The sequence below is a fragment of the Zootoca vivipara genome, chromosome 5, assembly GCF_963506605.1.
Source record: "Zootoca vivipara chromosome 5, rZooViv1.1, whole genome shotgun sequence".
Taxonomy (NCBI): Eukaryota; Metazoa; Chordata; class Lepidosauria; order Squamata; family Lacertidae; genus Zootoca; species Zootoca vivipara.
In genome coordinates, this window is record NC_083280.1 from 17,698,557 (window position 1) to 17,717,204 (window position 18,648).

Here is an 18,648-nt window from a genome sequence, read left to right on the forward strand (position 1 = left end):
TATCTTCCCCTCTTGAACTGAAACCAAGGCTCTCTTATCACATGCTCTCTCTGTCTCTCTCTCTCTCTCTCTCTACACACACACACACACACACACACAGAGAGAGAGAGAGAGAGAGAGAGACAGAGAGAGAGAGAGAGAGAGAGAGAGAGAGAGAGAGAGAGAGAGAGAGAGAGAGAGAGAGAGAGATCTCAAAACCAGGCAAGATTCTTGATAGATTTTTTTGATGATTCCTCCACATTAAATCAACATTCTGGAAGTAAAGGAAGTCCCATTGAATTCAATATAGTTTACTCCCAAATAAGTTGGGTTAGGACTGCAGCCTCACTGAAGAAGCTGGTGGGGTGTAGGCAGGCTGAAATCTGCAAGCTGAAATCTGATAGGCTTAGGAATCAGCTTGCTTTCTTCTCGAGTCATAAAAAGCCCCATCAATCACTCAGTCTTTTGTCAGCTATGTTGAAAAGGCTGAGAGCCGCCTGTTTCTCTCCCTCATATGCACATTATAATTTCTTAAAAGTACCAATTTATAAACAGAAAAACAAGAAACAGAATTTCACCAGCATAGCCACATTACTACTGTGTGTGTGTCATGCTACCCCTGCTTCCTCCTCTCAAGCATTTGCAGGACAACAAAATAATATATTTTACCATTATTTTCCCCACCTCGGTATTTCACCATAATTTCCCCCACTTAGGAATGGAAAATATTTGTGTTTCCTGCCCTGATGCTAAACACATTTACCCTGGAATGAGCTCCAATCTGCTGTAGAAAGGGACAGTGTATTTGTAAAGTAAAATTCATAAAATGAGTGCCTCTAACCATGCACATGCCTGGCCACCCATGCTCTGACCATAACGTTCCTGTGGGCATGCCATGCCATGCCTATTGACTCCTGTGAGTACTGTATGTGATACTGTACCCACTGACTTCTATGTCACTGCTTTTGTCTTTTTAAAATAATTTTTATTGGTTTTAAAAACAACTGTAAATACAATAACCATTAAACAATTATCCCTCAGTACAGCTAATGGTGTTTTTTTTATCCATTGTCTCTAGACATACACTAACATATTCAACAATCAAACATATTACTTAACGTAACATCTACACAGAGAATATAAGCAGATCTTGATTTGGGTCACTTCTGTGAACACATCATTCATCTAAAACACCATGTGGATGTGCTCTAAATCAGGCATGTCCAACAGGTAGGTAGTGATCTACCGGTAGATCACTGGACATCTGTGGTAGATCACTGGTAGATCACTGGCTTGCTCCAAAGAAGCTCAACAACTTTGGATCCCCTAAAAAAAGCTTAACAACTTACCCCCAAAAAGAGGGTCGATCACTGTCAGTTTTTAACTCTATGAGTAGATTGCAGTCTCTTGGGAGTTGGCCACCCCTGCTCTAAATCATGTTTTGTGTCCAGTCATTAGAAGGACTTGTAAATGACAACTGGCACTTGAGTTTTCTTATCTCCTTCTCTGCCCCAACCCATTTCCCTTTTGTGTCAGGTATCTTCAAATGGAAGCCTGAGAATAGAGACAGTCATATTTTCATTGATATGTAAACTGCTCTGTGAGCTTTTTTTTTTTTTTGGTGGAATGTTGTGACGGCATGTTGAAGTCAATGGGCATAGCAGGACACTCTCAGGAACACTGAAGGCAAGGGGGATGGCATGGCCCACCCAGGGGAACAAAGAAGTGAGTGAACATCTTCCCCAGTCAAGTGATATGTACAAAAACATGCATATATTCATGAAAATACCATGCACACAGGGCTGTGCATCTCCATGTAAAACCTTGTGCAAGCCCAGATCAGCTTTGTCATCGCCCAGCACCTGGAAAGCACAAAGTTCACAGGTGTGCAGTTTCCTGTAAGATCTTAGGTGAGCAAAGTTTAAGGATAGGTTAATGCTCCTTTATCATGCTCTACAGTCCTTTATGAACCGCCCCAAGAGGCTTTACATAAAGTCTACTATTACTTTAAATCCTTTCCTTCAGTATCCGGCCTGTGTGCCATGGCTTTTTATTTGCTCTCACATTCGACTGAATCTGTGAAATATTGTCTCTGATAATCCCCCTCTCCTTCTGTTCCTTTGATGCTCTCGCATACTTAGGAAGCACTTCAAGCAAAAATGTTCCTATTTTCCACTCTCAGCTTTCAACTGTAAGCAGACAGCCAGCAAAATGGCCCTCAATGAGCCACACAGCTGTATTTTGCACAGAAATTAACTCTGCTCCTTTTAAGGATAGAAGTACTACTCAATAACCTAGAACAGACTGTTTACAATGACAGTAATGAGGACACAGAATTCTTTCCTTTCCCCCATATCTTTTCACCCTCTTCAAGGAGAAATTACTCACAATGCCCAAGTTACTGCAATATCATTTTGGAGGATTTTACTAAGGTCAATATCAAGGCCTGAATCTCAAACATAACTCCTGAAAGAAAGCTAGATATGAAAGAAAGCACAATCATTAGTGGTGTGATGAATAAACACACACAAAGTTTCCAGGAAAGAGTTTGGTGTAAAAATATGGTTTGGCTTAAGATATGGATATTTCTCCTTTTGCTCTCCATGAAATGCCTCAAAATGGTGTCAAACCAATTCTTTTAGATCCTGTGAAGTAACCAAAAGGTTCAGTCCACAGGTCCCTCTGAATCAAGCTGGGCAGATACAAGAAAATACTTCCTCATACCACACAGCTAAACTATGGAACTCCTTCCCACAGGAGGTAGGGTTGCCAGACTCAATAGAGGACAGAACTTCTGTGCCTTTAATTGCCCTGCTCTCTTTTGAGTCTGGAAACCTTAAAGAGAAACCAGCAGACCCTTTGTTTAGCAATCCTAACAGGAGGCAGTGATAACCATGTAACCATCCTCTTCCATAGTCTCTGTATTGTCCTTGTAGACCTCACCAGGTTGGGCAAAACTAGAATTAGTTTGCTCTGCCTGTCTGTCCGAAGCTCCAACTAGTGTTGGTCTGCCTTACCAGTCTCAATGGGCACTAGCCACCCTTGGGGAAAACACTAATTAGAAATGGGAGAAGTTGACTATAAAATAAGTGAAAATGGTTGGTTCATTAAGCTGGAAGGGACCTCAAACATTACATGCCCTACCAATGCAGGAAATCCACTACAACAGAACCCCCAATATGAGGTCATTCAGGGAGGATGAGGATCGCTGAAGTAGAACATCTACATTGCATTCACAAAGTCCCAAATTCAATCACCACCACCATCTCTAGGTAGGATTGTGCTAGATAGACCAATATCATGACTCTGTGTACAACAACTTCCTGTGGTCTTATGATGAGGACAATGGTTGTGTACCCATCCCTTTTCATTTTTCTCCACTCCTGTTTGGCTACATTTGTAATTCAAAGCACTAGGAGAGCTTGGTATTAGGTCCTCAAGTTAGCTACTGTGTAAGGCTCATTTCTTGGTCTCCCCAGGGTATGCCTACTATTTTGTGATTTTTAATGATTTAAGGCTATAGCACATTTCCCCCCTGAATGCAGTCACCTCTTGCCTTCCTACACTGAAAACATATCCCCCCCCCAATTTCATTTCAGGAAACATGATATACCCAAATGGAACATGCACTCTCATGTGGCTTCTTGTGCTGTACATGTTCGTCAAGAAGGTGGTCCCTCAAGATGACACCGTTGTTGCTACTAAGAGTGGAAGAGTCAAAGGATTGACTTTGCCTGTGCTTGGTGGAACAGTTTCAGCCTTCCTCGGGATTCCTTATGGAGCTCCACCTGTTGGGCGACTTCGATTCAAAAAGCCCCAGCCTCGGGAAGAATGGGGAGGGGTCTGGAATGCCACCAAGTATGCAAACTCTTGCTATCAGAACATAGACAATACTTTCCCTGGATTTTCAGGATCCGAGATGTGGAACCCAAACACAAACCTCAGTGAAGATTGCCTCTACCTCAATGTGTGGGTTCCTTCACCCAAGCCTAAAAATGCAACTGTCATGGTATGGATCTATGGTGGTGGCTTCCAGACTGGGACCTCCTCCTTGAATGTCTATGATGGCAGATTCCTGGCCCGTGTTGAGAGAGTCATCGTTGTTTCAATGAATTATAGGTTAGGGGCATTAGGATTCTTGGCTTTGCCAGGGAATGAAGATGCTCCAGGAAATGCAGGGTTGTTTGATCAACGGCTGGCACTTCAGTGGGTCCAAGACAACATAGCAGCTTTCGGTGGCAATCCTAAAAGTGTGACATTGTTTGGAGAGAGTGCTGGAGCAGGAGGTGTCAGCTACCATCTCCTTTCTCCACAAAGCCATCCTCTCTTCACTAGGGCAATCATGCAGAGCGGTGCTGGAAATGCCCCTTGGGGTGCACTTCTACCCTCTGAAGCAACACGGAGAACTCTAGCTCTAGCTAAACTCCTCCACTGTACGAGTAGCAATGAAACAGAGATAATTATTTGTCTTCAGAGCAAAGATCCCCAGGATATACTTGCTAATGAAGTGTCTGTTTTACCATACAGGGCTCTTTTAGAGCTGTACTTCACTCCAGTGGTTGATGGCGATTTTCTTGCCGATCTTCCTGGAACCTTGTTGAAGAATGGGAAATTTAAACAAACACAGATCTTGTTGGGGGTGAACAAAGATGAAGGTACAGCTTTCCTTGTCTACGGAGCACCTGGCTTCAGCAAAGATAACAACAGCCTTATCAATGAAACAGAATTCCGAGCAGGCTTGGCACTATCCTTCCCAGAAACAAGTGAAGTGGGATTGGAATCTATTGCTTTTCACTATACGGACTGGGAGGAAGAGCAGAACCCTTTCAATTATCGTGATGCTATGGATGATATCGTTGGAGATTACAATTTCATATGTCCTACCGTGGAGTTTGTAAAACATTTTGTCGAGGCACAGAACAACGCTTTCTTATACTTCTTTGAGCACCGATCTACTAAACTACCTTGGCCAGAGTGGATGGGAGTACCACATGGCTATGAAATAGAATTTGTATTTGGACTACCTCTAGAAAGAAGAGCTAATTACACCAAAGCGGAGGAAACTCTGAGTAGGTCTATTCTGAAGTACTGGGCAAGTTTTGCTAAAACTGGGTAAGTTGTGGGTGTGGAGGTGGGGGTGTTTGGGGAAAAATATTTTTATGTTTACAGCTTAGTCTCTTTCCTAGTTATTCGTCCTACAAAAACTCAGAATAATTCCTCCATGCTATTGAGTATTTTTCTGGTGCTCGCTTGCAGAAGTTGGGGGCTAATCTCTGAATCCTATTATTCCTACTCCATTCCCACTATTAATATGGTGGCAGTGATGACGGAACAAAAACTCTAGCAACAAATAAAGTGCCAGTAAACAGTATGTAATAAAAAAATGATGCTAAAAAGAACTTGAGCACATCCCTAAGAACATTAAGAGCAACAACAAGAAGTTATTTAAATGCATTAGCAACAAGAGACCATCTAGGGAGGTGATTAGGCCCTTGGATGACAAGGGATCCAAAGGTGTGCCAAAAGAGGATAAGGAGATTACAGAGAAATTGAATGAATTATTTGTATCTGTCTTCATAGCAGAATATAAAAGGCAGATCCCAGTGCATGAACTAACTTTTGCAGTAAAACAACCTGAGGAACAGAGGCAGATAGTGATGATGAGAGCTGAAGTTTTAGGCCTAACGGAGAAAATAAAAACTGATAAACCTCCAGGTCCAGATGACATTCACCCAAAGGTTCTCAAATAATTCGAATGTGACATTGTTGTTCTTCTAACAAAAAAAAATGTAACTTGTCCCTCAGGACAGCCTCCATACCTGAGGACTGGAAAGTAGCCAATGCAACACCAATTTTTAAGGGCGATTCGGTGGGGAATCTGTGGGAATACTGGACATTACAGATCGGTTAGCTTAACAACTGTCTCAGGAAAACTGGTGGGAAGTGCTTGTGGTGATCACACAGGGTCCCTGGACATTTCATGGTCTATTGATCCCTGTGTCACCACTTTATTTCCCTCTGCCACCAACCAGGCTCTACTTGGTAAAATACTGAGTCCAGTCAGGGTTAACTTGGAACATAAAACTTCTGTTTATTTATTGCAGTTTAACAAGTGTGTGGTTTCATAAACGGTCTTCAGTCAATTATAAACACTTGGTGCCTATACCGGTCTATACCTTCCTATACCTGCTAACACTCCCTAAACCAGGGGTCAGCAACCTTTTTCAGCCATGGGCCGGTCCACTGTCCCTCAGACCATGTGGTGGGCCAGAGTATATTTTGAAAAAAAAGAAAGAATGAATTCCTATGCCCCACAAATAACCCAGAGATGCATTTTAAATAAAAGCACACATTCTACTCATGTAAAAACACCAGGCAGGCCCCACAAATAACCCAGAGATGCATTTTAAATAAAATGACACATTCTACTCATGTAAAAACATGCTGATTCCTGGACCATCTGTGGGCTGGATTGAGAAGGCGATTGGGCCGCATCCGGCCCACGGGCCTGAGGTTGCCTAACCCCTGCCCTAAACCAAACTCCTTCCTGCATCCAGTTCCACCCTTCAGTTATCTAATGAACTTCTTAGCAGCTGTTACTGACTCAGCTTATATTCCGCTACACTAACTCAACCTACCCACAGACTCCCCTGCAATTCAACTCCCACTCCAACACCAAAATTGAACTCCCCCTCAGGGCTGGTTTTATAGTCCCTCTGACTCCACCCCGCTGGGTTCTTATTGGGTAACCCATTTAACTATTTCACTTCCAGCACTATCATAGGTCAATGTCACAGTGTTGTTAAAGGTAAAATAACCAAGTATTATGTAGAAGAAGTCTTGCTGAAGCAGTGCCCTCAGGGCTTCTGCAAGGGGAAGTCTCAGGAACCCATCAGAGTTTCTAAGAACAATCATACAAACAGTGGTCATCCAGCTGACATAGTGTACTTAGACTTTCAAAAAGCTTTCGACAAGGTACCTCATCAAAGACTCCTGGCTAAGGAAGAAGAGGAGAGGTCCTCTTTAGATCAAGATTTGGTTCAGCAACAGGAATCAAAGAGTAGGGGGAAATTGACAGTTCTCTGAATGGAGAGATATAGAAAGTGGAGTCCTCCAAGGAATAGTATTGGGATCCATGACTTTTAACTCATTCAAAAAGGATCTAGAGTTAGAGGTGAACAATGAAGTGGCCAGGTGTGCTGATCATACGAAATTGTTCAGGGCCATTTAGTAGTAGAGCAGGAGAAAGAGGATACAGGTTGTGGCGGAAGTAGTAGCGAATACTGATCATAGCTGCCAAGTTATCCCTTTTTTTAAGGGATTTTCCCTTATGCTGAATAGGCTTCCTCGCGAGAAAAGGGAAAACTTGGCAGCTATGATACTGATAGCTGGAGCAACATTTAATAACAATATGATTGGTTATGCACTTTCACAAAGGCTGCAAGGAAGTGTCCATTGCCTCTCAAAGCAAGATGTCTCCTATTATTTCCAGAAGCTGGCAGTATCAGATGTGTTTATAACAAGACAGGATACGGTTTCAGCGTTCTTGATCATTTGTTGCTTACCTTACAAGAGAGCGGAACCTTATTTCATCACAGTAACAGCTGTTGCAAATGAACGACACAGTTTTGAGTTGCAAAGAAAGTATTCTATTTACAGCCCCCTGACCCCTGGCACAGCCACCCTCTCTGGCTCTCTCACACAAACAGAGAAATTAACTCCACTCTTCCCAAAGGCAGATATAATGACTGGGTTATATGACCTTGCATTCTTGCAAGCGCTCAGGAAGTGTTCATAAAGCATGACGTGAGAAAGAAAACATTGGATGAGAAATCCCCCATGTATTTTCTCAAACTTAGCTGTTGATATTGCTATTCTCACATTATATAGATGTTGGATAGGGGTGAAGCTATGTCTATAAAACGTAAAATAAGATGCACCCAAATAATCTAAGCTTTATTTCCCAAATCCGTTACTGTACATCTATTCTGGTGGTGGCATCATGAAGGGCACCTTTGATATTCCTCTTCTTAATTGTGGAGGTTACCATTTTGGAAAGAAAGAAGGGATACAACTATGCATTAATTAATGATTACAATTTTAATTAGGTATCTGAAACCTACTGGCAGAGGAAGAAGAGTGGGGGGGGGAGCGCACCGCCCCCAGCAGCGCGATCCCAGTGGGGTGCCATCGCGCCTGTGCCCCCCGCCCGCGCTGGGCGCCATGCCCCTGCGGACAATGTACCCAGGATGTGTGTCACACCTCTGTGGGTGGTGTGCCGCACCCCAGGATGTTTGCCAGCACTGCCCCCGCGTGCTCTCCGCCCCCCGGTGCTGGAGCATGAAGCTCCGCCACTGCTGAAACCTATCAGGAACAGTGCCTGTCTGACTTCTACTGGGAGGAAACTCAGCAGATTTGAATCCACAACAATGAAGCCATGACTTCTTGTTGATATGAGCTCTGGTTCTGTTCTGTGGGGGACCAGTAATAGTACTTCCCCAGTTGAGTCAATAGCTGTCATGTTTTCCCTTTTCTCGCGAGGAAGCCTATTCGGCATAAGGGAATTTCCCTTTAAAAAAGGGAGAACTTGACAGCTATGCAGTTGACCTAATTGTATAAACCTATTTGTAAAATGTGCCTAATGTTTTAGTAGGGATTTGCAACATCATCTTGGAAAGAAAATTGATACTCTTTTTGCTTGGCACAAAATTCCTCAATATTTCACCCAAGAAGCATCCACATTATGTTGAATTTTCACTTTAGGCAGAACTCAGTAGGCAGAGCTCATTTCTCTCTCTCTCTCTCTCTCTCTCTCTCTCTCTCTCTCTCTCTCTCTCTCACACACACACACACACACACACACACACACAAACACACACACAGAGAGAGAGAAGAATTCTTTGGAGGTTTCAATCAGGAACCTCCACATTTGACTCAAAATGTTGCTCTAGGCCCAATTCAGCGGCAACTCAAATAACAGTGTTTATCTGTCTTCCTGGGATGCAAAAGGAGCGAGTGTCTGACATTTGCAATGCCCTGCTAGTTAATGCTAGACTTTCAGCACAGATAACTGCAGCCTATTTGCAAGACAGCCATTCAAACAGGGGGGAAGAGTTTGCTACTTTAAAATGAGCAATAGAAAAACAATTCTCACCCCCCCTCTCATCTGCCTTTAGAAACAGCAGCGGTAGTGCAAAATGGGATTTCTTAGCCCTACAGTCAATTTGCAGGCAAGACTTGGCTTCAAGTCAAGAAGATGCAAATGACAGGATTGTTGCCCCTCTTTACACAATGAAGAAAGTTCTCTTTTTGTTCCACGCTGCCACTTCCAAAGTAAAAGAAATGGTGTGTTCATTGTTGCTGAGTGTTTTTCTGAAAGCAAAACTATTCTGGTTACCTTGATTTCTCAAGAGGTTCCCATTCTTTCAGGAGTTCTGTGTTTCCCTTGCAAACACAGCTTCTACTTCCTTGCAGAGTCCAACATTTGAGTATGCACCCAGCTGAGATGATAGGCTGTCAAAGTTTGGATCATCAACTGTGGAAGATAGTGGCATGTTTCATGGTTCTGTAATTGTCAAGCGCCTCCCCAGCCCCTTCCGCAAAGTTCTGATTTTATTATTTATTATGCATTTGTTTCAACAATGCATATATTGCTTAATTTACAGTCATCTCTAAGTGGTGTGCAGAAGACCCAATACAATAGAACCATTTTAAAAACAACAACAACCCCACACTTTAAAAAAATCTGAATTCAATTTAAAAGCTTGTTGGAGCTAATGGGACTTGGAGTGCTACAGCATCTGGAGGGCACCATGCTAGCTACACTTCTCACATTTTAGTGACGTCTCACTGCAGTCTTCATTTAAATAGAGATTTCTGTGCTCTACAGTTAGAGCAGATTGCTCCAAATGGTTGGACTCCAGCTCCTTTCAGTTCCAGCTAGCATTGTTGTTGTTTAGTCGTTTAGTCGTGTCCGACTCTTCGTGACCCCATGGACCAGAGCACACCAGGCACTCCTGTCTTCCACTGCCTCCCACAGTTTGGTCAAACTCATGTTCGTAGCTTCGAGAACACTGTCCAACCATCTTGTCCTCTGTCGTCCCCTTCTCCTAGTGCCCTCAATCTTTCCCAACATCAGGGTCTTTTCCAGGGAGTCTTCTCTTCTCATGAGGTGGCCAAAGTATTGGAGCCTCAGTTTCACGATCTGTCCTTCCAGTGAGCACTCAGGGCAGCTAGCATAGGCAATGGCAAATGTGGTTTTAGGATGGCACAGTGTGGTCATACTGGGCACCGCTCTGCAGAGGGGCACCAAAACAATGCTGTAGATTGAAGTGCAAGAGGTGAGGCCACCAAATTTTAGCATCGTACAAATCTGAGAGCCCAAAGTCCACCAATGCCAGTGGTCAGGGATGATGGGAGATGGGGTCCACCAACACCCACAGGGCACAAGATTTGTGAAAGCTAAGTTAATAGTGTAGGAATCAACTTCTCACCAGCTGTTCCAGTTATGAAGATCTGTTATTGGACTAATTCTAAATCACTTGGATGTGAATTGTAGTATTAAGACCTATATTATTGTTGGACTTCTTAATGTTTTAAATTAGAGATGGGTGAATCAATCAATCTATTCTCCAGATTCCTTTACATGCAGGTATCTTTAAATGCACCCCATCCTGTTTCTGCATTGATCTAGGATTTATTTATTTACACGTCTATTTACATTGAAATATATACTGGAACATCCTTTCCTTCAAATACATTTCTAAACTTTTTTTCCTATTCAAATATGATTTTTGTAAGTATGTTGACACAGACAAAAGAACGTACACCACACAGCACATAGTTAAATGGTGGAATTTGCTCTCACAAGATGTCATCATGGCCACTAACTTGGATGGCTTTAAAAGGATATTAGACAAATTCATGGAGGATAGTGGCTAATAGCCATTATGACTATATTCTCTTCCATTATCAGGGACAATATGCCTTTGAATACCAGTTGCTGAGAACCAGAAGTGTTATGAGTGATGTTCTGCTTGCAAGCTTCTCAAAGGCATTTGGCTGGCCATTGTGAGAACAGGACGTTGGACTAGATAGGCCATTGGCCCAAACCAGCACAAACTTATGCCTCTATATTTTCTGAGTCAAAAGCCAAGTTAGCATCATGAAAGATGATGGATAATCTTGTTCTGCTTCACATAGTCCAGGAGGTGTGGATCAGACCAGTCTTACCTGATATCCACAAATTTGTCAAGCATCCTAGATTACTTTAGAATCCTAATACATAATATGGTTTGTTGCTTGTGTTTAGGGGGAGGGGGACCTTGCCATTCTTAAAACTGAAAGGAATATGTACATTTTGTGTGAATTATTTAAATATGTGTTGTTTTAAAAAAACCTTCTGCAGAGTTGTGACATCATCAGAGCCCAAGTATTTCCCAGGAAAAATAAAGCTTCTTTCTCGTTATGGCATTTTTAGAACTGGTTCATCTTAATACCAGGAAATGCTGTAAGGGGAATCCTTACTTTTCATTATGCATTTTTTGAAATGCTTTTGTATTGTTTCAAAATGTGGTTGCCTGCTTTGAGACTAATGAAGAAGATATTTCATTTTGACATGTAGGATGCAATTTGGGATGCTCAGAGTTCAAAGGGGAAAAAAAGAAGTAAAGAAATTCTTTAGGATGCCCACTTAAGAGCTGGAGTAATATTATTAACAAATGGACCAAAAAAAGTCATCATGGAAAAGACAAATGACTCCATCAAAACATTACTCTAGCGCTGTTCATAGAATCAATTACTCTTTTGTATCTGGCAATAGAATGAATCTGTCATTTGGCCTGGAGAGATCCCGTGCAGTGAAGGCCACAAATTCTTTACACAAGAACACAGACGATAACACCGTGTTTATAACTATGTGTGTTGTGCTGTAGAAAGTTCTTTTTCTCATAAAGTCACACTATGGAATTTGCAACCACAATGTGTGGCGATGGCCACAAATTTAGAAGGGCTGAAAAAGAGAACAGACAAAGGAGGAAAAGGCATTCAATGTTTCTAGTAATGAGTAAAGATGGACAAATCTGTCAATTTCAATTTTTCTCTGTTTTGCATTTTTCCAATCTTAAATTTAGTCTTCCACATTACTGCAGCAATTTGTGAATTATTTTTTTTTGGGGGGGAGGGAGGGAAATCCTCATGAAAAGCACCAGAATTTTAGTGCAAATTTCTCCTCATATACACATTTTGTAAGCAATTTTGCCTGATATACACTTTTTTTTGCAAAGCAATTTCCCCAAATGTAATGCATATCAGTTTAATGAATATGTGCATAGTTATAATAATAATAATAATAATAATAATAATAATAAATTTTTATTTATACCCCGCCCTCCCCAGTCAAAAACTGGGCTCAGGGCGGCTGACACCAACAGAACCACAATAAAACATAAAAACAATTAATTAAAATACAGATTAAAATACAGTATTAAAATTTAAAGTGCAGCCTCATTTCAAGTAGGCCATAAGTGGCTGACACCAACAGAACCACAATAAAACATAAAAACAATTAGTTAAAATACAGATTAAAATACAGTATTAAAATTTAAAGTGCAGCCTCATTTCAAGTAGGCCATAAATCCAAGCCATGCTCCCTTTGCTCTACTATAATCTTTCTCTTTTTTTTCTTTTTCTTTTCTTTGGTACACATTGCTTAGCTGGAAAATAGCATTGCAAAATATGAAGTGAAAATTTCAAAGGCCGTGTTTTAGTTCTTATGAAGTAGGTAGTTTTGCAGACAAGTGTGAATTGAATCAAATGTCTCCCCCATCCCTAGTCATGAAGGCTGTGAACAGCTTCCAGGACCAGAGGCAGCTACTATGCTTATGCCCTGGCTGTGGGCTCCTCCTATACATACAACTGGTTGGCTATTGTGGAAAAACAAGAAGCTGAATCTAATAGGCATTTGTTCTGATTCAGCTGGGCTCTTTTTATATTCATTCTGTTAAATCCCTGACCATTGGCCCCAGTAACTGGGGATTTGCAGATGGGATTTGCAGCCTGAAAGCATCTAGAGACCACCAGGTAGTGGGAAGTTAGGTTATGGTGTTGGCCTAGGAATGGGCAGACCCAAGTTCAAATCAAAGTCATGAAGCTCACTCTGTGTCCCTTGACCACCACAAAAAGTTTTTATGCGTTTGATAAATGAGAGGGGGGAGAATTCCTTGGAAGAAGTTTGGGATATAAACAAATACTGCTAATTCTGACATTTTGCATCACCTTTCTGTATTATAATATAAGCAAAGCAATTACCTGATGAATTCAGAAGTTCTATGCATTGATAACTGGCCCTTCCCCACTTAAGATGTGCAATCCTATACAGCTTTTTTTTGGAGGACCCAGTCTGTTTAATAGGACGTGCTCCCAGGGTGAGCATAAGACATCAGCCTCATTGATGAATTTATTTTATTACAGTGAAAAAAATACTGCCTGGAAAGTGGTTATGAATGAAGAGCTGATAGGAAGTGATATCATGTGACACATTCTTGATCTGCAGCTGTCTCAGTGTTTCTCATGCTTTGGAGGGTGCAATTTTTTAATTTTTATTTTGTGGCCTTTAGGTATGCTTCAGGAGTCTTGGTTTTTCAATAATTACGTGATTTCCTGCAGCTCAGACATTACATTCCCTAAAGGGCAGAAGAAAGCAAATACCTCTAAGCTGTAAATAAGATTCCAATGAGTGGGCGTCAAAGCCTTGCCAATAGCCAGTTTCTGTTGCTCCATTAGTCACTTTAGCCTTTAGTCAATGGAACTGGAGTTCATTAGATGGAAATGTATTTGGACGGAGGGTTTCAAGTTCCACAGATTCTGACTGTCCCAGAATCTGCATGACTGAGAAATAGCTGTCTTACAGAGTAGTTTGAGGGAAGATCAATTTCTTATCCCCCCCCCCCCATTTACATGAGAACATAAGAGGCCTGTCTACTAGGTTCCTGTTCTCATAGTGGTCAACCAGATGCCCATGAGAAGCTTACAAAAGCAGGATTTGAGTGCAACAACACTCTGCAATTTTGCAATTCCCAGCAACTGGTATTCAAAAGCATTTCACTGCTGATGGTAGAGACAGGACAAAGTACAGTAGCATATTGCATTTTAGGGGTGTCCCAAGCACAACGTTGCTAGGGACTCAAAATTTCAGCACTTGGTGCTGCCTCAATACAGCTGTGTGCTTCTGTCATGGGGCTACATTGAAAATGACTTCTCCGTGAAAACCAGGAAATGACATCTCAAGACTCTACTGTACTTTTCTTATCTCTGTGGCTGTGATTTCCTGGGTGACCTGAATGCAGTTAGGTGCATGTACACTCCGCCTGTTTCCCTTTTTTCCAACCCCACCCTCCGTGCATCCCCAGGCGCTGACAACCCAAGCTACACTACTGGCTAAGGATAGATTTATCTTGCATGAATTTGTCTAATCCTCTGTGAATGCTACCCAAGGTGCTGGCCATTCCTACTTTCCTTTCCAAATTTGAGAGATGCAAAGGTTCTGTTTCTGATGTTGGAGGGGGAAGAAAACCTGAGTCCCTCGTGCTTCTTGTTCCCACTGTGACATTAAGAGGTTCAGACAACCCCACTCTGCAGATTGAGAGGTTAGTTGAGTCAAGACAGGCTAGCTCACCCTATCCTCAAGATGTGCTACCTCATTTGCTGCAGAGTCTCCAACCAGAACCTAGGACAATGATACATATTTGTAAGCAGTCAAGTGCCTCCTGTTTGGAACAGCATTTAATGTGTTCAACTTGGGCCATGTTAAAGACAAGGAAATCCTTTTCAATGCCACCAGGTACTTCCTCTACCCAACCATTAGGAAATCAACATACTCAACATTTCCTAGATGAGATAGGTGAGCAACACACTCATTTTCAACTCAAGAAACACTGGCCAAGCCCCATCACCAGCATTCCCATATGCGCTATTGGTCAGAGATTTAACTTGTAGTGAGTCTCGGGAGACAGCTAAGCCTCGGAGGGTAGCAACGGGGGCTCCCCAAAAAGCAAAAAGGGAGGGACAAAATAACGACTTACTCTTGATTGGTTGAAAACGTAAGGGCTGTCAGGAGAGTTCCACAGGGTCAGAATATCCATGAGACAATATTGACTTATTAACGTATATATTTTTGTTGTAACTATATCCCCACAGAGAGTAGCCTGTGGCGGTTTCCTGTCTGAGATGGCAAAATATCATGGCTAGTCTCAGTTACTGCGCCATCTTGATTTAGAATGTGTGTTGGGGGGTGACATTTGTTGTTCCGCCTCAGGCAGCAATTCTGTTGGACTAGCCCTGTATGCAGTCATAGTGGTGGGATGATTTTGGGCTGATAAAGCTATTTTGTCCATTGTAAAGGTTTCTCAGTATCTCAATACAGTGGCACCTTGGGTTACAGACGCTTCAGGTTACAGACTCTGCTAACCCAGAAATAGTACCTCGGGTTAAGAACAGTTTCAAGTTAAGAACGGACCTCCAGAAAGAATTAACCCGAAGTACCACTGTACAACTTTTGATTGTACAACTTCTCTGCAGTTACTTATATGAATATTAATCAAGGCATGTTTTCTTGGAACGAGGCTATTTCTGTCTGTGGTTTCCTCATGTGATCTATTTTAAGTTTAAATTCACAATGACAACTTTGTTACTTTTTTATTTATTTAAAACTACATTTTTATCCGCATTTTTCTTCTTGACTTTTGGTGTTCTTCAGAAAGCCTTTGGAAGTAAATGAGTGACACTAACCGGTACGATCAATCACAGTCAGCGGTATGCTCCGCTAAACCCTTGCAAGCCAAAGCTTTATTTATCATGGAAGGAAATGCTTGTCAACCAACACTAGAAGTTGCTAGGTTATGGCTTTTCCATTACTTTATTCATTATCTTTATTCAGTACCGTTTTCCAGACATGAGTGAAGTTTAAAAAAAAAAAAAAACCCTGACAAAAAGATAGACAAATCGGATGAAATGAAAGCTGCAAAGAAGTAAGTGAAGGGAACTCACAAAAATACCATTGCTAGGCCTTTTGGGAAATGCTTCATTTAGACAAACTGACAGAATACCATCTTTCTTTCTTTCTTTCCATTCTAGGGAACAAATACTTTGCAGGCTCTAATTGGGACCTGAGTATTTGAAATATTCCTCCTTTTATATTTTAAGACATCTTCACATTGCTTGCTGTTGTGAAGGCACCCAAAAGGCTTTCATTGAGTTATTAAAGACCATCGTGAAGAGACCTACTTTTAGCCTATCTAAGCTTTGGATTCGCTTAGTCATTGGAGTTTAAAAAATCGGAATGATAGCCCCCTGACCAAATAGCACCTGTCAAGGCACCTGTCCTATCCCAAGGCCCACTGACATCACTGCCTGGTGTGCCTTGTTGCTACTTGTCCTCCCCAAGCAAGGGAGCAGTAACAGGACTAAGGACGAGTAGCAAAAGACTCTATATACCAGGGGTGGCCAACTCCCAAGAGACTGCGATCTACTCACAGAGTTAAAAACTGGCAGTGATCTACCCCCCTTTTGGGGGTTCAGGTCAAAGTTGTTGAGTTTTTTCAGGGAGGAGGTAAAATGTTGAGCTTTTCTTAGGGGAGCCACAGTTGTTCAGCTTCTTTGGGGGGGGGAGCCAATGATCTACCAGTGATCTACTGCAGACATCCAGTGATCTACCAGTAGATCATGATCTACCTGTTGGACATGCCTGCTATATACCTTGCTTTCACTCTCTGGGTGTGTTGTGGATGGGGCCCAGAGGAAGCTGACTTTTGAAATTCCCTTAGAATTTTCTTAGAATCATAGAATCATAGAAGAGTTGGAAGAGACCACAAGGGCCATCCAGTCCAACCCCCTGCCAAGCAGGAAACACCACCAAAGCATTCTTGACATATACCTGTCGAGCCTCTGCTTAAAGACCTCCAAAGAAGGAGACTCCACCACACTCCTTGGTAGCAAATTCCACTGCCGAACAGCTCTTACTGTCAGGAAGTTCTTCCTAATGTTTAGGTGGAATCTTCTTTCTTGAAGTTTGAATCAATTGCTCCATGTCCACTTCTCTGGAGCAGCAGAAAACAATATTTCTCCCTCCTCCATATGACATCCTTTCATATATTTGAACATGGCTCTGTCATTTTATTATTTTATAATAAAATGACAGAGACTCAAGGCAGCTTACAAATAAAAAGAAGAACAGTTTAAAACATAAAAAATAAAAAAATAATATTGATACGGTAGAGTTAAAAGAACACACACAGAGAGAGAGAGAGAGTATACAGATAAGGTACAATAAAAACAGCACAGCATATATTGCCACTATCACAAAAATAATAATACGATCAGTATTGTTCAGATCAGTTACAATGGTGAGTATTTAAAGGGGAAGGGACACTAGAAAATGAGAGGTGTTGGATTTTGCTACAAATAATATTTTCTTCATTTTACTTGGAATTTACTGGCTTTCTTATCATAACAGGATGGCTATCCACACCTAATTAATACTGAGGAATGGTAACAAAAACCACTTAGCTGTTTCAATAAATTTGTGTTTTCAACGAGGGGGGGGGGGGAACCACCGTAACTGGAGATGAATGTTTAACAATTCTATAAAGTTCTGGCTTGCACACTGACAAGCTGTCAGAGACTCTCATAATTAAGCATATTTGAACCTGCTGTTGTTTGACAAAATAAGTTTGGGAACCAGACTGTTGATACTGGGAGGAGGGCGGGCATCTGCAAATTGTTCAGCTCCTTTAGATGACCTTCCTCTCTTCGTTCGTGAAAGTTCTAGGCTGCTGTGAGGCAGTCATCAAAGGGGATGTTGGTGACACCAGAGTAATGGATTGGACAAGCACAAAGCCTGCCAGCTTCTCACAACCAGGTAGATGAGTAGGAAGAAGAGGAAGAAAGTTAAAGAGAGCCAATGTAGAATGGTGTACCAAACTAGATTTGATCGCTGGCACCTTAAAACAAGGGAGGGGGCAGGCTGGTGGTCCTCCAGATGTAGCTAGTTTTCAGCTCCCATTGCCCCTGACCACTAGACATGCTGGCTGGTGTTGATAGAAATGGGAGTCCAACAATATTGGAGGGCTACACTACAACACCCTGGCTTTATTTGGTAAATGCAGATGCAGAGCTGGTGGTCTTAATAGGGACCACGGGATACAGGGATGAGGTATTAATTGTTTCCCTGATGAAAATACCCTCAGTTCCTAAGCTGGTCTTTGCAATTGTAGGCAAGATACCCATAATATTTTCCTGTTGTTGTTGTTTAGTCGTTTAGTATTGTCCGACTCTTCGTGACCCCATGGACCATAGCACACCAGGCACGTGGATCAATGCCTTGTCGTGGCGAAGGGGCTTGAATAACTCAGAGAAGCTATGAGCTATGAATAACTCAGAGAAGCTATGAGCTATGCCATGCAGGGCCACCCAAGATGGACAGGTCATAGTGGAGAGTTCTGACTAAACGTGATCCACCTGGAGAAGGAACTAGCAAGCCACTCCAGTATCCCTGCCAAGAAAACTCCATGGACAAAGACAACAGGCATATAAAAAAATATTTTCCTACTAGTTCTTATTCGTGAAAGGGTGGAGGGAGAAAGGGATAAGTCCCGTCTCCTCGGTCCACTATCT

The 18,648-nt window shown here is 42.0% G+C and overlaps 1 protein-coding gene across 3 annotated transcripts in view; it reads left to right on the plus strand.

Annotated features, from left to right (window-relative positions):
- BCHE (butyrylcholinesterase) overlaps window positions 1–18,648 on the plus strand; it is a 55,444-nt gene that overhangs the window by 2,371 nt on the left and 34,425 nt on the right. For all 3 annotated transcript variants that reach the window (XR_004693681.2, XM_035133210.2, XM_035133209.2), the window contains exon 2: window positions 3,579–5,091. Coding sequence is in view for 2 of the 3 variants with exons in the window: in XM_035133210.2 (XP_034989101.1) it covers window positions 3,584–5,091 (1,508 nt within the window). In the remaining variant the exon portion in view is untranslated. The remainder of the gene's footprint in view (window positions 1–3,578; window positions 5,092–18,648) is intronic.